The following is a 21,332-nucleotide window of genomic DNA, read 5'->3' as shown; positions in this document are numbered from 1 at the left end:
AAACAAATTACTGAGCAATATGCACAAAAAACTGATTTAAAAGATTTTATTAAGAAAGATGAATTGGATCTTGCTGTTAAAAAGGTTAATGATGAACTAACAACCTTGATTACAAATTCTGAAAAAGATACTGTGATGAGACTGCAATGTTCACCCGCTTTTATAGATTATTTAAAATTATTCATTCACAAAATGGCCTACGATATTGTAAGGAATTACGCAAAAGTTAGTTTTAATATGAATTGGATAGAAGCTAAACAACATAATTTGACTGAGGAACAGGTGGGAGATTTGATTACATCGAAAATGGGTCTTGGTCAATATGCTGGGTTTGTATTAGCCCCAAAAGAAAATCTATAACGAGCGGTAAGCATTGTAAGCATAGCTGGCGAGGGAAAGCAGAGCTGGCGAGGAGGCCCGAATTGGGTGCATACCAGTCTGCTACTTGTCTAAAACACATAGGAGCGCATCACCATTTCTCTCTATAACCTTGGCACGAGCGATGGATTTCACTACGTAACATCACATTAGATAAGGAAAGTATAGCACGCGTCGAATTGCAGCAACAGAAGGTGTCATTTGCTTTGAAACGTTCGAACTGATAAAATGAGTGCTTATTTCGATTGCACAAGCTTTAATGAATTTTCAATTGATGCAGACCCGCAAGCAAATTGGGGTTTTGACCATTTGGCTTACGATTGGTTTACTGTAACCAATGTCACATTTCCTGATAGTGGTGAAATTTGCATACACATAATTGATAGTGAAGGAGACTTTAAAGAGGTTATCAACTTGCCCAATGAGTATTCTCTAGTCTTAAACAAGCATAAACTTAAAAGTTTTCTTTCACGCTCGTGGGAACTTAATGTCAGTGGAAATCGAATTTCAATATAGCCTACTTATGCGAACTCTTACTCACGAACAGACCGACAGGTCCATGTGAGTACAGTTTCAATTATTTTGTGAAATAGTTTAAACATAGATATAATTTTCTTCAAATTAGTACATTTACTTATGTTTTATAAGTATTTTTTGTGAAACAATAAATCAATTCATCAATTCAATTCAATAAATAATGATTGCTGGTTTGATTTCTGGATAATTCAGCCAAAAGTCCAGAGGATGGAGCCCTGGCTAGACGAATAAAGAGAGCGAAGCGAGCCTGTCAGCTAGTTAATTAATAATTTCAAGTTATTCACTACCATGCATAAAATTGAACTCTTCTTGAGATGAAGAAATTATCAGATATGCCTATATTAAATAATCGTATGTATGAGGACTGTATGTATTTGCAATGATGCAAAATGTTTGGAAAACCAATAATGCAACGGCATCTAACAATATTTCACCCAACATTATTTTATTTGAGTTTTTATTAACAAACACAGTACAGAGTTATTCTATATTATGGACTAATTGTTTTTAATGCATATTGTATTGTTAATTATTACATTTACATTTTACATTAATTGTTAATTACATATTGCATAACTAGTATTGATCAGACAATCTTTTTATACAAATTGTTATAAATATTGTTCGTTTTGGATAATGGGTGTATCAATAACCCTGAATTATGTGTTTTCTGTATTCCATATTATCTAACATTTTTCAAAATATTTTATAAGAATATAGCCTATTATAGAATTCGAATTTGAAGATTTGTTAATGAGGATATGGACAATCAATCATATTATGAACACTCAAAGTTTGAGGATATGGATAGGCAGCCTATTCATACAGCACTATGAACTTGCTACTTTTGAGAAGTTAACTAACAGATTATTTTCAGATGTGAATGGAATTTTACGCCAAAGAATGAAAAATTGAAAAAATACATCAATTTTATTATAATAACTAAGCATAATCAATTAAACGATTTAATTAATTCCATATGTTAAATTTCAGTTAACACTTTTTACGCGGCTTGATCAAATTGAAAGTTTGTACTATGTAAATTCCAAATTGATAGTCAAGTATTCAACAGTTTTATAATCAGAGATCTTCGCACTAATTAATTATGATGAGAATTATAATATTTTTCTTCATAACAAGTAGACTAATGTTTGTATTAAATTCATTTTTTACCAAAGCAAACTATCAAAAAATTCTACAGCGAATCGGCAATGTCTACAGTTTCAGACTGCGATCAACCAGTGCTCCAATTGAATTCCTGGTAAGTTATAAAAGTAAATAATGATCTATAAAATATACAAATTTAACCGACTCATTTTATTATCCTGTTTATTTTTAGAATACTTTTATGGGTTTGAGAGTCTGAACCAACGACAGGGATTTAAATGTTATTTATTAGTTTTTTGATGATTTTCTAGAATGTATTTTCTCCCAGTTATAGAGGAGAGGAACTGTTCCTATTATATTTTCAGCTGCTTTTATATCATAAGGTAACAGTGAATTAATTATAACAGTAACTAGTAGTTCTGTGAACAGTAGACCTCACGCAGCATTCTACTCCACAAGTACCAGATGTCAACTGTTTTAAATGTTAACAAACTCAGTTCACGTTTGAATATTTGTATTTCATAAATGATATAATTCATCCAGTTCCGTGATGATCTTTCTATCTGATGAAAATTAATTTTTTATAATCAAAAATATTATAATTTCTCCAGCATTATTTAGTTTATTTGTTTATTTTTATTCACCTATTAAATTAATTTTTTCGAATGTGAGAATATTGATACTGATGGGCACGCATAATAATACCATGACTGCAAAACAAAATTTTGAAACCAAAGACCTTAAAGCTGCGATTAGACCAAATTTATTTAAAAAATGTTAATAACTCAATCCTTTTAGATTATATTAGATTGAACATAACTTATCATACACAAGATGAACATATTATGTGTTTGTCAACTTCCGTTCAAACTAATAGAATCTATAAGGATTAAGTTATAACCATTTTGTTAATAACTTTGGTGTAAACTCAGCTTAAAGATGCATACCTCTTTAATGTCTTTGATTGAAACTATAGACCTTATAGTTTATTATACAAATACAGTACTATTATACAACTACAGTAAACAAATACAGTAATATATGTGTTTACATATATAGTATATATGTAAGTATGTGTTAGTATATAGTATATATACCATCTATATAATAAGAGAGAGTAGGGTTGTGTTTGTTCGTGTGTTCGTTTGTTCGCATCAAAACATGTCAACTTGTGGATTGCATACCGGAAAAACGGGAATGATTTAGATCTCCAAATTTTGAACATAGATTCTGAAAATACCAATCTCGTGCACCTAGAAGCTCAAATTTCAATTTTCCTTCTAGATTTTTCAGAATTAATTGTTAAACTTCACTTATAGTACATACGATTTCATAAAAAAATCACCAAATCATATGGTCGGAATTAAAAAATATTATTATATTAAAGAACTGGATTACACGTATACAGGTGTAAAGTAGTAACTTATAGGAAAATTATGTTTGACGCATCATCATGTCTGAACTACTGGACTGATTAACTTGAAATTTTGCACATAGATTCTTGCTTAACCGAGGATGGTTATAAACCTATTTTAAATTCTTCAATATTTGATTACATCAAGTTTTCAGTTTGTCAAGTTTTCAATTATTTGTCATGCTTTCAGTTATTGTAAGGGGGGCAGCAGAACATTTCTCTTAAAAGGGAAATTAGAAGATAGGTATGATTGGGGATCCTTTTCGAATGATAAAAACAGGTTTTCCGTCGCACCCAAATTTTTTCCGCCATTTTGGAACCACCATTTTGAATACAACTTTTTTTTAATTGAAAGGTGGTCATATGATACATGATTCCGATACAGGATTTCCAGAGAAAAGGTATGGTGAAAACCGCACATCGATATCTCAAACCTTTCAAAACTTATTCTCATTCATTTCCTTTATTATAGTATAGAAGATGATAGATAAATGGATGATATATCCATCTATCTATCATCTTCTATACTGGCTTGAAGACGTATACATACGTGTAGAGGATAGGGAAATTATGTTTGACGCATAATCACGTCTGAACTACGGGACTGATTTACTTGAAATACTGCTCATAGATTCTTAATCAACCGAGAATTCTTATAGGCTTATTTTCAATTCTTCTGGATTTCATTACGTCAAGTTTTAAAATTGACCCTTGCGAAGCACGGATTACCTGCTAGTATAGTATATAGTATGTGTTTACTATACAGTATATGTGTTTACTATTATACAAATACAGTAATAGACTGGCTTCTCCACACATCTGTGTAATCACTTGTCAGCTGATTAAATTCATGATGAATAATATCCTTGAAATGCAAAATTTCCAAAAACCTTGTATATACGTCGACGCGCAATTTAAAAAGGAACATACCTGTCAAATTTCATGAAAATCTATTACCGCGTTTCGCCGTAAATGCGCAACATATAAATAAATAAACATATAAACATTTAAACATTAAGAGAAATGCCAAACCGTCGACTTGAATCTTAGACCTCACTTCGTTCGGTCAACTATGAAATCACTATAATGTAATCACTGTGCCTACTGTGAATTCCATTACCGGTAGTGTAAAATTTTATCAGCAGATTGATTAAAATAAATTCTAATATTATAATATATTAATGATCGTGCAGTTATTAAAGATTCAATGATGGAAAATAAAACGAGTAGGAGGAAATCTAAAGAAGAAAAATATTAATCTTCAACATATTTATCATGTTTCAGCATAACTTGTTCCAAGAAGATGTCCAATTTAGAACAAAGCCCTTCGAGTTGGTGTAGTGCTAGTGAAGTGAAAAAAGTATAAATTCAATAAATGAGTAGCGAAAGAATTTAAAGTAGAAGAATTATAGATTAGAACTGTAGGGAGGCTTCACTGGAAAACTTTAGCAATAAAAATTAATATTTTAGGATAAGAAATAAGAGAACAAAATTAATGGTTAGTCCTAGTGACTAGTTTTAATGGAAGTAATAAAAAAAACTTGTTCCAAAATCTTTTGTAAAATAAGTCTTTATGTTACACATTACAACAATTATATAAAAGTATTATCAAACTTTGTAAATTTGTCAAATCTTTGAGCAAGTGCTCTTATATCATGATAATAAGCTGATATTACATGCACAAGCTAGATTCATCATTTGTGACAAATTTCATAAATTTAACTTTCTGTGAACAAACTAACTATAGTGACCCCCTGGGTTGGAGAACTCGCTCAAGAGCTTTTGTATTGTAATCTTTGAAACCCGCAACTTTTAATTTCACAGAGTTGAATATTTCTCTAACAAGAATAATTTGACAGTAGGTTTCATTGGGAATCCTATTTGAAATGAGAAATTACTTTTCAAAAAATATTACTCTGTCGCTTTAACATCTTTGACCCTGATATGAATCCGAATTCATTTTTTGAAATGAGAAGGTGGTCATGAAATAAACGAGAAAAGCCACACATTGATATGCCGTATCAGTTCATTCTAAACTTCAACCCGTATCAGTTTGTTGTAAATTATATGTTGTATATTAACCAGCTGAAATCATGCGTCAGCGCATGAAGGACTGTCTGCCCTTAGTTCTCAAATAGCCTCAGCTGATCTTAAGAATGAACGAATGAAAAAAAGAACTGTAATAATTGCATGGAATGAATTCTTCATTCAATTAGAACAAATTTTTTTCTTATGCACTTTCAATGCTATTTTTATATCACGAAAAAGGACGAAGGAGGGAGTCAATTTTGTTGTCCAACAAACTTGACCTGTAAAAAGGTTCGAAGAATACGTGTTCAAAATTTGAAATTGATTGATCAATTCTTTCTAAAGTTATTATAGAACATACAAACAGACGGACAACGACTTTGGTCTTTAGTACCGGTAAGTCAAAAGTGAGAACTCGCTTTAACGCTCGTTCAATAAAATCTTGAATTATCGTTTGCAATCAATCACATCAACTATAACTGTTATTGAAGCTTGAATAAATCAACAATCAAGTTTCATATTCACAATAAGTAGGAATGATGACCTTTGTCATCAACGACATATATATTTAAAAAACACACAATTATAGTACATCGTACCGTACTACACATTTAACAAATTATATTAAAAAAATTATTGCCACACATTTTTATATTATTTGTGACCTTACATCCATAGATTGTTGATTTAAATGAGTTGATAACTGAGAGAATTTAATCTAAAGAGACGACATTCTATGACACCATCATAACTGTATATAGGAACTTCAATCAATCGAACTCCGAGTTTAGTTGATAAATACGATAAAAATGTGTATTTTTATTAGTAGAATAATCAATCCATTCGATGAGGAGCTACAAAATGATTTTCTTTGAGAATTGAAGAATACAAATTGAATAGTGTTTGAAAATAGGTTATCGATTGCTGGCATGCACCTTATTCATCATCACTTATGTGATGCGCTGAAGGGTAGACTAAACCAAGCCAGCTGCTATGTCCTGGTACAGTATTTCTGTATTGTTATGTTAGCGTAGGGTCCATTAATCTAAACACGAGTCAGAATAGAATCAGACAGGGGAGAAAGAGAGCATCGATAAAATGAGCGGGTGTCAAAAAGTGAAAGAGGATGGAAGATAGGAGAGGGGGGAGAAATGTACACCTTTCATGAGTGAGCTCGCGGCCACGCGTAGGGGAGTCAATTTTGATAGGAGTGTGTCGGTTACGGCCGGCAGACAGGGGTTCCGGTGACGGCGTTCTCCATTCTCCAGTGGGATCCCGGCTGTTCCCAGTGCAGTCAGTCAGTGCTCCTTTCCTTGTCACTCGAGTCAGGCCTCCTAATTCTCAATTGTGGTTTAACCATTCCAGACAGTCATCGCTCAAATATGGAGCCTGAAATTCCCAAGGTACCGTATTCTTCTGATGTCTTCACAATAGAATTCAATAAGATAAATAATATGATACTTCAATTATTTGAAACCACCACAAGGATAATTAGATTAGATAATATATTTTTTCAAATGAAGATTATAAAACTGCTACTCTGGTTGAAGAGAACAGTATCGTACCGTACATATAAAATGGTCAATACATTACTATATTAATATCGGGGACCGAGCTTCGCTCTGGAGGACAAAAGCATAAAATATTTATTATGAAAGAAGAAATTATAATAACATTCATACAGAAATGTTCTATCTAATCACAGTAAATTGAGATTAATTCCCAGAGGAATGCAAAAATTTCCCTCACAAAGGCCCAGTTGCACAAAAGACGGTTAAATTTTAATCCTGATTAACTTCACGTGAACCAAATCAGAGAAGATCATTAATTTCAAAAATCTGGTGTGGCGCACTCACACAACTTTCCTTGCCGTTATGAAAATTGATCACCTGACGCTTGTGTTCACGCGCATCTAAAGTCTACTATTCAAAGATCCGAGCCAGCTGGTGACAGCACAATAACGCTGGAGACACACGAACTCTGCTATCTCTTCATAGTGAATGATTTAATATAATCAACAGTTGCCAACAGTTTGCAATTGAATAATCACATTATCTCGCATTTCAAGCTTATTTTCAATTTTTGGTGGAAATGTTACTCAACATTAATTGTAGAGATTTTCATGCTCAATCTTTTTCACTTGAAAAGTTTTGTTTAAATTGTATCTGAAGCCTGATAATTGGGAACCTAAAATCATACTTTGCATAGATGGGGCGGAGCTCCTGAAATTTTTACTGATATATGTGACTTGTGGCAGTTGATAGAGCTTATCAATGACTATTTTAGGTATAAGTTTGATCAAAATCGTTGGAGCCATTTTCGAGAAACTCGCGAACAACCCTGTTTTTGACAACATTTTTGCCATTTTAGCCGCCATCTTGAATTGCATTTGATCGAAATTGTTCGTGTCGGATCCTTTTAGTGTAAGGACCCTGAGTTCCAAATTTCAAGTCATTCCTTTGATTAGGAGATGAGATATCGTGTACACAGACGCACATACACTCATACACACACACACACAAACACACATACAGACCAATACCCAAAAAAACACTTTTTTGGACCCAGGGGACCTTGAAACGTATAGAAATTTAGAAATTGGGGTACCTTAATTTTTTCGGAAAGCAATACTTTCCTTACTTATGGTAATAGGGCAAGGAAAGTGAAAATATGGTTCTACTGGAATTAATCAGGATAGAAAATAACGCGGCTTTTTTGCAACCGGCACTAAGTACCTGATTGAATGATTACAAAAGTTCAACAGCTAAGTCATAATTTTGACACAGTCCCACACACATGAACTCGCTCACTCACTTCCATCACCAACAGACGACGAAATAATTATCATCAGCTGTTTTCCAAGGATGAATGATAATTATCCTTTTAATGTCCTTCAGCGAGTTTCCCCAGGGATCACACCTAGTGCAATCGAATCTTTATATTATAAGCCTACTATGTTCTGAATTTCGTGAGAATCGTTAGAGCCGTTTTCGAGATCCGGTGAAATACAAACATATAAACATAACGAGCAACAGAAGTTGCTCGTTTAATAGTATAAGATAAAGTGTTGCAACAAAGCATGAAACATAAAACTATTCAACGATGTGGAGTGAAATGTAACGTTATAAACATAAATAAACAGATAAAACTTATGAGTAAACAGATAAAACTTATAAATAAACAAGTAAAACTTATGAGTATGTATTCTTGAAAAAAAAGATGTGGTAGCCTATATCATTATCATTGGCACTTTAAATTTAAACATTTTATTTGTAAATAAAACTCTATTTCACTCCTTCATCTTACACTTGTTACAATAATTTCGAAGTTAGATACATCATAATATAGAGTATAGATAATACTCTTATCTGTTTCTGCCTTTACAAACGAATGAGAAAAAATGTTTCTGTAACGAAAGAAGTGGCAGTTTATAAAAAAACCGGCTGAGTTGGCTTTTTAGAGAAAAAAATCAAGGAATACAATTCAATAACACTTGTATAGTTGATATTCCACACGTTTCCATGTAACATCATTTCAATATTGCCAATGGAAAAACCACTGAAGTATGTTTCTTAATAAAGGAATCACTTCAAGAGATAGGACAAATCATGATGTGCTAACAATTCTCAACACACTGTGTAATTGATTATCTGTGATTTATCACACTGTTATTTTTTATAACAATTTTATTAATGTTTATTAGATCACTGCATAGTGGTCACAAGTCATTATTCATCTATTCCAAATTCCGACAATGAAAACAGTCTGAAGAAATTCAAGGTTGTCTGATCACTTTCATAGAGATGAATAACAATACTGTATCACTTTCTCAGCCCTGAGGAAAGTATTGGCATTGAAGAGAATACTAGAATACTGGAGCGGTAAACTTTGAATAATGAACAACCTATTCCAACAGACAGAGGAAAATATACAAATTTTCCAATGAGATCATGAACACATGGAAATATGTCTATGCCCCGATTGCACAAAAGTCTGTTAAATTTTAATCGTGATTAAATGCCACGAGAACCAATCAAAGAAGACTTGTTTACGAAAAAGCCTTCTCTGATCTGAAAAGCCTTCTCTTGTTATTTAATCATGATTAAATTTCAACTTTTTGAGCAAAAATTTAGGCTTTTGTGCAACCAGGCCTTAGTATTTATTAAATCATAGTTACCATGTGGATTCTATTAAATACCCTATTCAGGAAAGAATATTGCTATTTGTTTAGTATTATAAGGCCATCTATATAGAATAATCAGATATATTTCATTACATAGCTTAAATGGAGAAAATAATTGAAAATGATTTTTTGTGGCACTTGAGTAAATTACAGATGTTACACAAAATAAATCAGATAAATCTTTATTTTTATAGAATCATGCTTGCAAAACCATAGTTTCTGATTGATGATGAAAACATGTGTATAAATATATTGGTACGGTAAGTAGCTTAACTACTGGATAAACACAGCTTGCAGAGAAGATTTGGATAGTAATTTATAAAACAATATCTATCCTGAATTGAAGTTTTTCAAGCGTTAAAATGGAGAAGGTAGACTTCAATTTTTAATAGTACAAAAATTAAGGGCTGATAATTGTGGAGTACATTGCACTATTGATATAGCATTATGGATACGTTTCTGGTAAATAAATGTAGAATCATGTGAATAATATTTATAAGCAAATGTAAATAAGTCACCTGTAAGGTTGACTTTTGTTATCATTTATATTTCACAATTCAGTGTAATCTTCGTTAAAATTTAGATGGTGATTCACTACTTTTGTTATTTACTTTACTGCCATATATCTAATTCACTGACTCCAATAAAAATATTCACGTTCCATTTGTGTCTACAAGATAGATTATGCTCAAGGCTTTCTTTATTGCTTCAGACTAGATACGTTAATATTATTTGGGTACTGACGAGACTTGCAGTGAAATGTAGCACGCTCTCAGACAAACTGTGTTTATTTAAATGTATTTGGTGGGTCAATGGAATTAGTATTAGATAGTGCAAACAGTGCGTAGAATATAGACCTACTAGCCTCTATCTTTGTGATCACCGCTTCATCACAGTGTAACACAATACAGTAGAACAGAATGGCTTTTTACAATAACAACCAACAGAAGGTATTTGAAAATGTTCATTTTTTTCAACAAAGTTTTTCTTTAATAATTTACTTTTACATTATTTAGTAACTACATGAATGGCTTTCAAGATTCTGAATTGAGAGTGTGGGAAATGTATTAAAGATTCTAAATTAAGTGTGTGGAGAATGTTTCAAATACAAATTATTTAGCAGCAGTCTTCAATTCTATTATTTTTTTCATTAAACAATTTTATGAGTTTCTCTTTAAGAAACAGATAATTGAATTATTAGTCAAACAATTTTTTTTTAATATGGAATGATATTTAAGAAAAACAACAGAGTAGGGGTACCTAAATTGCAAAAGAGCAAATGAGTTGTAATAATTTTCTCATTACCTATATAAAATCCTGCATTATTATAAATATATCATTCTAATAAAAATCCTTGAGTATGATATTTTAATAAATAATATTGTTTTGAAAAGATTTTCTTTCATTTCAGAAATCACTAAGCGATAGATTGTTGCAAGAGCTGACGCCGCCAGTTCACTACTCAGAAACTAAAATTTCTGTGATTGGGGCGGGTCAAGTTGGAATGGCTTGTGCTTTCAGTATTCTAACTCAGGTGAGAACACTTTAAATTCAGAATTTTTCAATTCAACTTGGTATCTCTAATCCTATATGATTTATTATTCCCCACACACAGATCTGTCTATGTGGAGAAAATATTCACAAATTTGGTTTTAGATATGTTGTCTATGTAAATGTATCTTGTGAATTGAATTGAAAATGAATAAATTACCTGAAATTATTCTTTTTTTTTGCTGAGGATGATGCCCACATGGCCCCTAGGCTGCTTATTCGTGAGTAATGAAACATAAAGATTAGAGATGTGGTACTACAGCTCAAGGTGTGTTCCAAACCACCGATAAGCGATTTTTGAATTCATAAATGGTATTCAAAGAAGTTAGACTTTTGAAGTGGTCTCCCTTACAAAGGGTGTAGTAGGCATGTGGAGCTTTAAGCCCTGCACACACATCGAGTTTTGTTCGTGCAATATTTTGCGGTCCTTATGAATTCTATCAGATTAAATGGAACTTGTCAAACATCATCTATTTGAAATCATCTGTTTAATCTTATAGAATTTATAAGGACTGCAAAATATTGTACGAACAAAAAATATCGATGTGTGTGTAGGTCTTATCGATAGCTTATCAGCGCGACCACGAAACCAAATCGCTTCCATTATTTAGTCAATATGACGTTGGAATTGAATTTTTAATGACAAAGAAACAAACACATTTGCATTTATAAAAGCAAGGATGCTACATAATTTATGTGGGTTTTCAGCTACTTGACTCGAATAATCAGTGATCTGCGAAATTTATCTCTTTTTGAAATTTACAAAGATTAAACTTTTTTTTAATGTAATTTTTTAATTTAAAAGATTAACAATCTTCAAGAAAATTCTTTTCATCTCTAAGAAATTTTTTTGCCTCCAAATATTCTTTATTCTTAAATCTAGAGTATTTTAGCCTTCTATATAACACACATTTCAAGCTACAAAGAAACAGTGGACACAAAATTGGAATTCTGAATACTACTCTCTCTAGAGATAATTCTTTTAGCTGATTTTTATAATTGTTTGTGAAATTTCAGAATGTATCCTCCGATCTTGCCCTAGTGGACTATGTAGAGGATAAATTATTAGGAGAGCTCTTGGATCTTCAACATGGAGCTTTCTTCATGAACTCACCAAAAATATCAGCTAGTTCAAGTGAGCATCAAATTTCACCAATACATTCATTATTTATTTATTTATTCAATGATGCACAAAACACAAATCATTAAATTGATTGGGGAAGGACCAACAGGCACAGCCCAAATAAATTGTTCCTTCCTCGAATTTTCATTCATACATCAAGTCCAAATATTATATCTTCTTAAGATTGTATAGTTCTATGACATTGAACGGTAAATGTTTATATTTATAATATAGAATAGAATCTTGCGGGACTACTGTTATTCATAACTATTGAACCATCCATTAAAAATCTGGAGTAGCGCACTCACACAACTTTCCTTGCCGTTATGACGAGTTTTTGGGAATATAATTTAAAATTGATCTGCTGACGAGATCAATTCTGTTATCACTTCCAGTGAATTATTTAATAATAATTATAAATTCATTTATTCTTCCAATTTATACATAAAATTGCCAGAGAAGTATGTTGGATTGGTGCAGGAGATGTACAAGGGAGCCATCACTCGAGTGAGAACCAGTGAGGGAAGGACCCAAGAGTTTCCTGTGCAAGTTGGCCTTCACCGGGGTTCAGCACTTACACTTAGCCCATATCTGTTTGATCTGCTCATGGATGTCATGGGTGCTGCAGTCAAGAGGCCAGCACCATGGTGCATGCTATTTGCAGATGACATCGTGCTCTGTGAACCTACCAAAGATCAGTTGGAAGAAAGGCTGGAAAGCTGGAGGAAGACTTTGGAGGAAAGGGGACTGAAAATTAGCCGATCAAAAACAGAGTATATGGTATTGGGAAACAATGATGGGTTACCCTTACAGCTTGAAGGACTCCAACCAGTTGCAAGTTTTAAGTACATGGGTTCAAGTGTACAGAGAGATGGAGGGCTTGATGTAGAAATACAGCATAGAATAAATTGTGGATGGATGAACTGGAGAAAAATTAGTGGTGTTCTTTGTGATGAGAGAGTGAATTTTCAAATGAAGGGAAAAGTGTTTAGATCAGTTGTGAGGCCAGCTATGCTGTATAGAACAGAAACATGGCCCATTTCAAAGAAACAGGAACAAAAGATGGAAGTGACTGAGATGAGAATGTTAAGATGGATGTGTGGGTTACAAGAAGAGATAAAAAAAGAAATGAATTGATCAGAGGCACTGTAAAAGTTGGACCACTGGGAAAGAAAATGCAGGAGACAAGGATGAGGTGGTTTGGGCATGTACAGCCACGGGAGGAGGATTATGTTGGACGAAGAGTGAAGGATTTGGTTTTGGATGGTGTGAGAGGACGAGGTAGACCTAGGATGAGGTGGGGAGATAGAATAGCGGTTGACTTGCGGGAGAGTGTTAGGAGGAGAGAGGAAGCATTGGATAGGGCTTTGTGGAGAGGCAGACTAAGAGAAAGGAATGCAGACCCCATTTAAATGGGATAAGGCACAGCCAAAGAAGAAGAAGAATTTTTCCAATTTATACATTACAATAGAATCAACAGTTGCCTCTCCCATTAAGTTTGCATTTGAATAATCAAATTTTCTCGAGTTTCGAGCTTATTTTGAATTTTAGGTGAAAATGTTACTGAACATTAATTGTAGAGATTTTCATGCTCAATCTTTTCCACTTCAAATTTTCCGTTTAAATTGAATCTGAAGCCTAATAATTGGCAATATAAAATCGAACTTCGCTTAGATGGGGCGGAGCTCCTCAAATTTTTACAGATATGGGACTTGTGGTAGTTGATAGAGATTATCAATGACTATTTTAGGTATGAATTTGATAAAAATCGTTGGAGCGGTGTTTGAGAAAATCGCGAAAACCTCTGTTTTTGACATCATTTTCGCCATTTTGAAATGCATTTGATCGAAATTGTTCGTGTCGGATCCTTATAGTGTAAGGACCTTAAGTTCTAAATTTCAAATCATTCCGTTAATATTGGGAGAAGAGATATCATTTGTACAGACATACATACACTCATACAGACCAATACTCAAAAACCACTTTTTTGGCCCGACTCAGGGGACCTTGAAACGTATGAATATTTAGAAATTGGGGTACCTTCATTTTTTTGGAAAGCAATACTTTCATTACCTATGGTAATAGAGCAAGAAAAGTAAAAATGATCCCACTCTCGTTGCGTACAGACTGAAATCAGCGACGATTCCCATACGTGTGTAAAAGGCTTGAATAGTCCTTTCATCGTAGTCTAGGTGTCTCCAGCATAGTACTAATTCATTAAAATTACAGTAAACTAATAAATAAGAATAGGAATATAATCGTCCTCGATAAATTCAGAATCTTTGTACAGCATTTCAAGTCTATAAGTGGTGTAGTTTGAGTGTGATTATACTTCTTTACACCAGCAACCTTATCTTTATACCAATAGACTAGTGATTCTGTGAACAGTAGACCTCACGCAGTATTCTCATCCACAAGTACCTGATTGAAACTATAGACCTCATGGAAATACAGCAATAGACTGGCTTCTCCACACATCTGTGTAATCACTTGTCAGCTGATTTATTATGAATGATTCTATAGTCTGATTTTTATACTCTAATATTGGCGTATGAAGGAGGCTCCTTTTTCCTTTTATATTATCCTTGAAATGAAAAATTTCCAAAAACCTTGTATATACGTCGACGCGCAATTAGAAAAGGAACATACCTGTCAAATTTCATGAAAATCTATTACCGCGTTTAGCCATAAATGCGCAACATACAAACATACATAAACATTTAAACATTAAGAGAAATGCCAAACCGTCGATTTGAACGATTTGAATCTTAGACCTCACTTCGCTCGGTCAATTAGATTTCTTATTTATGTAATTTTACAATATAATTATGGCTAATGCACTGATTCAAAATAAATGACAATATGGCGTATCATCCTATTCATTTTACTACACCATATAAAGAATATTGTTGATCAATATCATTGAAGATGGAATGAAATTTGAATTTCGATGATATAATATTTTAATGTGTAACTACAGTATGACAGTATGTCTTACTATGAGAGTAGGCGGTGTTTTTACAAAAATGATCGATTCTTGGAAAAGGATATATCGGTAGCCTACTTTCCATCAATACATTCAAGGCAAATAAGAAGGAACTAATAATTATTATTAAACGAAAATCCAAATTAAATGCTGTAATTCACCCCGAAGACTTCTGCTACTGCAAATATTAACAACAGGGTAAACAGCTAGATGGATATTCGATGAGTGCTACTTAAAAGTGCAAAAACTAATAATGAAGATCATCAAGCAGAGGCCACCTCGTTATCCGTCAGACCAGCTCTACAATGAGTTTGGTGTGATGGACATAAAACAGCTCTACTCCTTGGAAATAATTTGCAGACTACACAAAAACCCGGAAAGCTTTCAACAAAGGAACCACAGTCATAACACAAGAAACAGAAACCTTCTTATTACGAACGTGGCTTGGAAGGCAATACATCAACGACACTTCAACCACCTAGCACCAAAACTCCACAATCTACTTCCTGCACAAATCAAGTCAATAGAAAACCCAAGAAGATTCAAAACTGCTGCTAAGAACTGGATTATTTCAACTGGAAGACATCATATATAGAAAACATAATCTCAAACAATATGACTGTGAGCTCACTTACCCAACGTATTTGCAGTTTGCACCCCCACCCACAATCTATTACTTCTACTAACACCTACTCTAGTACATGGGTTTCCCATAGTTGAGTAGGTTAAGTTCCAATAGAATTGAATTCTATATTTTTCCATAAGCCTATTGTATTGTAGATATTTTGTACTTTTTATGTTTTAATTGTTTGATAGTATTTTTTCAAAGGAAATAATTTATATATTATTCAAAAATTATTTGTCAGCCCGGGAATAGAACCCAGTACCTCCTAATAGTTTAATAATAATTATTGATTCATTTAGCATTTGAATAATTGCAATATATCAGTAATTTCCATCTGAAGAAGGAACTCTTAACATGTTCTTTACTCCGTGCTTTAGGGAAGAAAATATACTAAATCCAGCCTCATATAGATTCTTACAGGTTTTAAGACTTAGGAATTCGCTATTATACATGTTTTTTATATACTTTACTAAAGCATGTATGATTTTATAATTATTTTTTGCAATGAATGAACTTGCTTTGTAGCGTACGAGGTAACGGCCAACTCGCGCATCTGCATAATCACGGCGGGAGCGAGGCAGCGAGAGGGAGAGTCACGGCTGGCACTGGTGCAACGCAACGTGGAGATCATGAAGGCAATTGTGCCACAGCTGATGAAGTACAGTCCGAACACGACGCTGCTGGTGGTGAGCAATCCTGTGGACATCCTGACGTGGGTGGTGTGGAAGCTGAGCGGCCTGCCTCGCCACAAGGTGCTCGGCTCGGGAACCAACCTGGACTCGTCGCGCTTCCGTTTCCTGCTCAGTCAGAGCATGAAGGTGTCCGTCAAAAATGTGCACGCCTTCATTGTTGGCGAGCACGGTGACTCTAGCGGTCAGTGCCAGTGCCAATGCCACTAATCGCAAACTACATTTAAATTAGTTGGTTGCCTAACCACGAAATTCAATACTGCTCTTTTCGCAAACTATGTTAAAATTGATGGATTTATCTTATGAAAATTATCTATTATAATATTCACTAAGTCGTTTCTTCAAATTTGGAATGGAGGAATAGAGTGGGGTGATATCCGTAATTTGAAAAATTGATGAGATGGATTTTTCTGACAATTGAATTTCAAAGCAATTGTCAAAATTCGAAAGATTTATTTAACATGACAAATTTTATTCGCCATGTCAAAAACTAGATAAATTTACATTTATAGTTAAACAAGTTGAAATACAAGGAAATATAATTACAACTGAAAACTTGATGTTTCATCCGAATTTGATACAAAATGTGAACCTGTCAGAAATTCACGATGAAATATTTTCACCATTTCTATCATAAATATTAAAATAAAATTATGAAGAATGTGAGTTGGAACAGCATATGAAGGTGTTGCAAGCCACGTATCTACGTCCTCTTTAAATGTTCCACTTCAAAGTTTCTTTCCAAATAGGAATTGAATACAAAGTCTGATTCTGAACTCTATTTAGAATATTATGTAAACATGAAAAGGAAATGTTTTATAATAAAAACAATAACGTTTTTATAATAAAACATGGAGTCTTAGCCTAGATCTATTGAATCACATAATCTATAACTTTGTCGCAGGACTCCCGATTCCATACGAAGCATTTAAAAGGTACACCAGAGTTTAATCTTAAGTCGGGCTTTAGCATAAACTCAATACTATCGTAAGTTTGTATCGTATCTTTATAAGGTTGAATAAAAGTTGCTGAATATCTAAGTTATTAGATGCTGTGCAGTCAATGATGTATGAAACAATCAAAACTTGAAAATTGACCTGTGAAACCTGGTTTTTAGAATTTTTGTGAAGAAATCAAGGATGTAATTTCAAGTCTATGAAATAATTGTCTTCCCAGAAGTATTAGCTTCAATTCAACAAAGTACATTAATAGTCATTGGAGGAATCGAAATAATAACTTTGGACTTATAGTGGTGTTGAACCTATTTTATTTTTCATTTATTCCAGTAAACAATATAAGTTGAATGATTAATAGAAGATAACTTTTTTTACAGTACCAGTTTGGTCAGGTGTCAATGTAGCCGGAGTTAAATTGAGGGATTTGGATCCGAATTTTGCTACTAAAAAGGACGAGCAGAGATATGACGAGATTCATAGAAAAGTGGTCGAAAGGTTGGTATAGATATGAAACAACAAATCACCGATTTGAGATAAAAAATAATAATTAACATTATTATGAATAATGTTTAAATAATGATAAAAAATAATAATTGATAATGTAATATTTTAAATGATTATCAAAATATTGTTTGATAATTCTCAATAAAAAAATTATTATTCTTTTTTGTTGAGATAGATGTTGATCTATCTCAACAAATTCCATTGCCTGAAATAAAATATTTTATATTTTTTGAAAGTTTGAGGGTTTAAATATGGACTTCAGTTGACAATACAATTATTCATTCATCAGTGTCAATACTTGTGAATAAGTGGAAGTGAATAAAAATGAGTAACATAGCCTGATTCAATGAGCCGGATCGGCTTTGATTCAATTTTAATCATAATTATTTTGAATTCAAGTGGGTGATTTTCAATTCGACTGATAATTATTGGACACCTATGTAATGTCTGAATATAACCAAATTTTCAACAAAAAAAAAGCTACAAAATATTGTATCCTACCAGAACATAGCTAATAACGAATGCTTTTATTTCTATTACAGCGCATATGAGATAATCAGACTGAAAGGTTACACGTCTTGGGCAATTGGACTCAGTGTATCGCAAATATGTGATGCACTTTTGAAAAACCAGCACAGTATACATTGCGTCAGTTTGCCAGTCAAGGTAGTTATTAAATTAATTTATTCAATCACAATTACTATGATAGTTTATAAAATACGTATATTTTATTACAAACTTATAACTATTATAACATTTAATTATTCGATCCTTCCTGATTAACAATGAACCCGTTTCTCAATACTCCATCAGTGTAATTCAATTTCATGTTCTCTATCTTTACGCAAAATAATTATTTCAAGTGCAGTTTCCCACGTGAGTTCTTTAATTTCAGTTTAAAAATTATTCTAGTAACATTGCCAGTCAATCTCAACCATAAGTCGTTCAATACAGTATATTTACAACTTAATGACGAAAAATTAATTCATTCACTATCAATATTTTTACTCAAATTTGAACATACTTTATGAATAGAATATTATTGTAGAACATAAGTTAACCATAGTTCATGTATAAAATTCCAGTCATACACTATTATACTGAATTGTTTAAACCAGTATCAAATATCCCGAATGAGGTTATCATACATTACAGCAGCCCTACTTAGCAGTGGCTTATCCAGGATCACATTGAATGCATATATGTGCAAGTGTGCGTCGAATCATACATGAGCCGAAAAGCAAAATTTGAAAAGTGCCATTGAAACACGCTGTGACATGCATGTCGCTGCTCACATTGAACGCAACTAGCAAATGCAAGCCTTCACTGTGAGTGTTCCTATTGCTATTTCCAGATTTTTTATCTCATCTGCACATTTGATCATGCATAACTAAGCTTACACTTGCACAAAAAACCAAGCATAGATGTTCTTAAAATTCATTTAATTTAGTCATTATTCAATATTATCAACAGTATAATGATAATTATGATAAAATAGTAATGCTATACTAGTATAAAATGAATGAGAGAGTAATATTATCAATCAATTGCAGAATTGCTATGGAATTGACGAGGATGTGTTCTTGTCACTACCAGCTGTACTGGGAGAAGCTGGAGTTTCGCATATTGTAAAAATCCACCTCAACGAAGAAGAAGAAATTAAACTGAGAGACTCTGCAAAAACAATAGCCAAAGTAACTGCAGATATCAAATGGTAAATCATGAAATGAGACTGATTTGGAAGAGAAATGATGCGAAGCCATGACAGAAAATGCAAAATTATGCATGGCAGGGGTTCACTGACACAAAATGACTCACAACTATATAAATCATCATATAATTCAACCAAACAACACAGTTGAAAGACAATAATTATTGTAACGTCAGTACAAGTAAAAGTCATAAACTATATTTTTTACAGCATAATACTTCAGTTTAAATTTTTGTTAATTACCAATTATGTTTGCTACTGGCAATGTCATTGTTATATTTTGTTCACTATTGTTCAACAATCTAAATACTTTATATGTATTTGCAATATTCTTATTTGTAAAATAAAATATATATTTTCTACACATATAAATATAAAGCTGAATGGGAAATGAACAGACTTTCAATCTTTGTAAACTTTACCGTACTTGTTTTATTTTATGATTGAATATTCAAATATTCATAGTCATTCTAAGAAATGAGAGCTGCAAACCAACTATAGTGCAATATGAAAATGAACTAATCGGTATAATACATACACAAGGCAAGGAATGCATATTGCATAAACTGACAATGCAAACTCAGCTAATAACCATCTCGATTGAAGTCTTTCAATACATTGTTGGATTTAAAGAGATTCAAGAAACACGGGCAATTTGAGTTGATATTTATCGATTATATTTACATTTTCTCAAAGTAGAATGAAATAAATCTAAACGAATGAAATATTTAATATTATTACAATATATGACACAGAAAATATTATTGAATGTTTCCAATTATACACATTCGATGTTCGTATTGTTTATTGCAATTACATTGAACTAATATTGGATCTTCAAAAAAAAACTGAATGATGACGAAACATTTCTATCAAAGAAAAAAAAATAAGATAAAACCTTTTGAAATGGATAGTTGACGAGAAGCTATTCTAAACAATTCAACGCAAAAAATTAATATAATAAATTATTGTGAAAAACATTTTGAGATTCTAATTAAAATTATTTGAGAAATGGCTTCATGTTTCTTTCATTCATGTGCAATGCCTTTTTAGGATATTCAATAGATGTCAATTGAAAGTCCATTTACATTTTGCAGAAAGAGCTTTGAAATCTTGACAATTCGCATGAATTACAGCAGTAACGATGACTTTCATTCGATTGAGCTTCAACAGTCACTTTTTCAAAGTCCCTGCAAAAAGATGCAGTGTGATTCAGTTGTTGCAAATGGATTACAATGGAAATATCAATTATGTTTGGAACAGGTTTGAACATATCAGCGGAGTCAAGCATTTATACCACTAAACTTCAAATAAGAATTAATTCATGAATCTAATATAATAGAATGGTCAAGTATTATTCACTCAATTGTGTCTTTCTTTGGTTTATCGGTGTACAGTGATCTCTCTCTCACATTAGTGTTCACTATAAGTGATTAACAAAATTCCTCCAATTCGATTTCTGAAAAAAACTCAAACAATGAGAGCTTCAGCACATAATTTCATGAAATTATTTCTTGAGATAAGTTATCAGTTGAAACCC

The 21,332-nt window shown here is 32.6% G+C and overlaps 2 protein-coding genes across 9 annotated transcripts in view; one reads left to right on the top strand and one right to left on the bottom strand.

Annotated features, from left to right (window-relative positions):
• Nucleotides 1-1,878: 1,878 nt before the first annotated feature.
• Nucleotides 1,879-20,808, top strand: LOC111049565 (L-lactate dehydrogenase-like). 5 transcript variants are annotated; one of them, XM_039430907.1, is made up of 7 exons: nt 1,879-2,176; nt 11,059-11,181; nt 12,216-12,333; nt 16,458-16,805; nt 17,955-18,072; nt 18,624-18,747; nt 19,635-20,808. In XM_039430907.1, exons 1-7 carry the CDS (start codon nt 2,021-2,023, stop codon nt 19,797-19,799), a joined length of 1,152 nt encoding a protein of 383 aa, XP_039286841.1. In that variant the 5' UTR covers nt 1,879-2,020; the 3' UTR covers nt 19,800-20,808. The 5 variants fall into 5 exon arrangements, with proteins under 5 accessions (XP_039286841.1, XP_039286843.1, XP_039286845.1 ...); XM_039430909.1 differs by lacking the exon at nt 1,879-2,176 and adding an exon at nt 6,335-6,867; XM_039430911.1 differs by lacking the exon at nt 1,879-2,176 and adding an exon at nt 9,878-10,018.
• Nucleotides 19,507-21,332, bottom strand: part of LOC111057946 (regulator of nonsense transcripts 2) — a 54,797-nt gene continuing 52,971 nt past the window's right edge. For 2 of the 4 annotated variants that reach the window (XM_039430899.1, XM_039430902.1), the window contains one exon: nt 20,486-20,982. The gene's annotated coding sequence lies outside the window, so the exon portion shown is untranslated. Of the gene's footprint in view, nt 19,756-19,902; nt 21,252-21,332 lie in introns of those variants that run through there. The other 2 variants (XM_039430900.1, XM_039430901.1) reach the window with 2 other exon arrangements.

This window comes from Nilaparvata lugens, chromosome 6, assembly GCF_014356525.2.
Source record: "Nilaparvata lugens isolate BPH chromosome 6, ASM1435652v1, whole genome shotgun sequence".
Classification (NCBI taxonomy): domain Eukaryota; kingdom Metazoa; phylum Arthropoda; class Insecta; order Hemiptera; family Delphacidae; genus Nilaparvata; species Nilaparvata lugens.
The sequence above is the reverse complement of the archived record's forward strand: the minus strand, read 5'-3'. Positions and strand labels throughout refer to the sequence as shown.

What these genes read in the sequence shown, in the direction of transcription:
- LOC111049565 (XM_039430907.1), top strand. Translation starts at nt 2,021, where the DNA reads ATGATGAGAATTATAATATTTTTCTTCATAACAAGTAGACTAATGTTT. An exon ending in CTTTCAGTATTCTAACTCAG is followed by an intron (nt 11,182 to 12,215) that starts GTGAGAACACTT and finishes GTGAAATTTCAG; the next exon opens with AATGTATCCTCCGATCTTGC. An exon ending in AAAAATATCAGCTAGTTCAA is followed by an intron (nt 12,334 to 16,457) that starts GTGAGCATCAAA and finishes CTTGCTTTGTAG; the next exon opens with CGTACGAGGTAACGGCCAAC.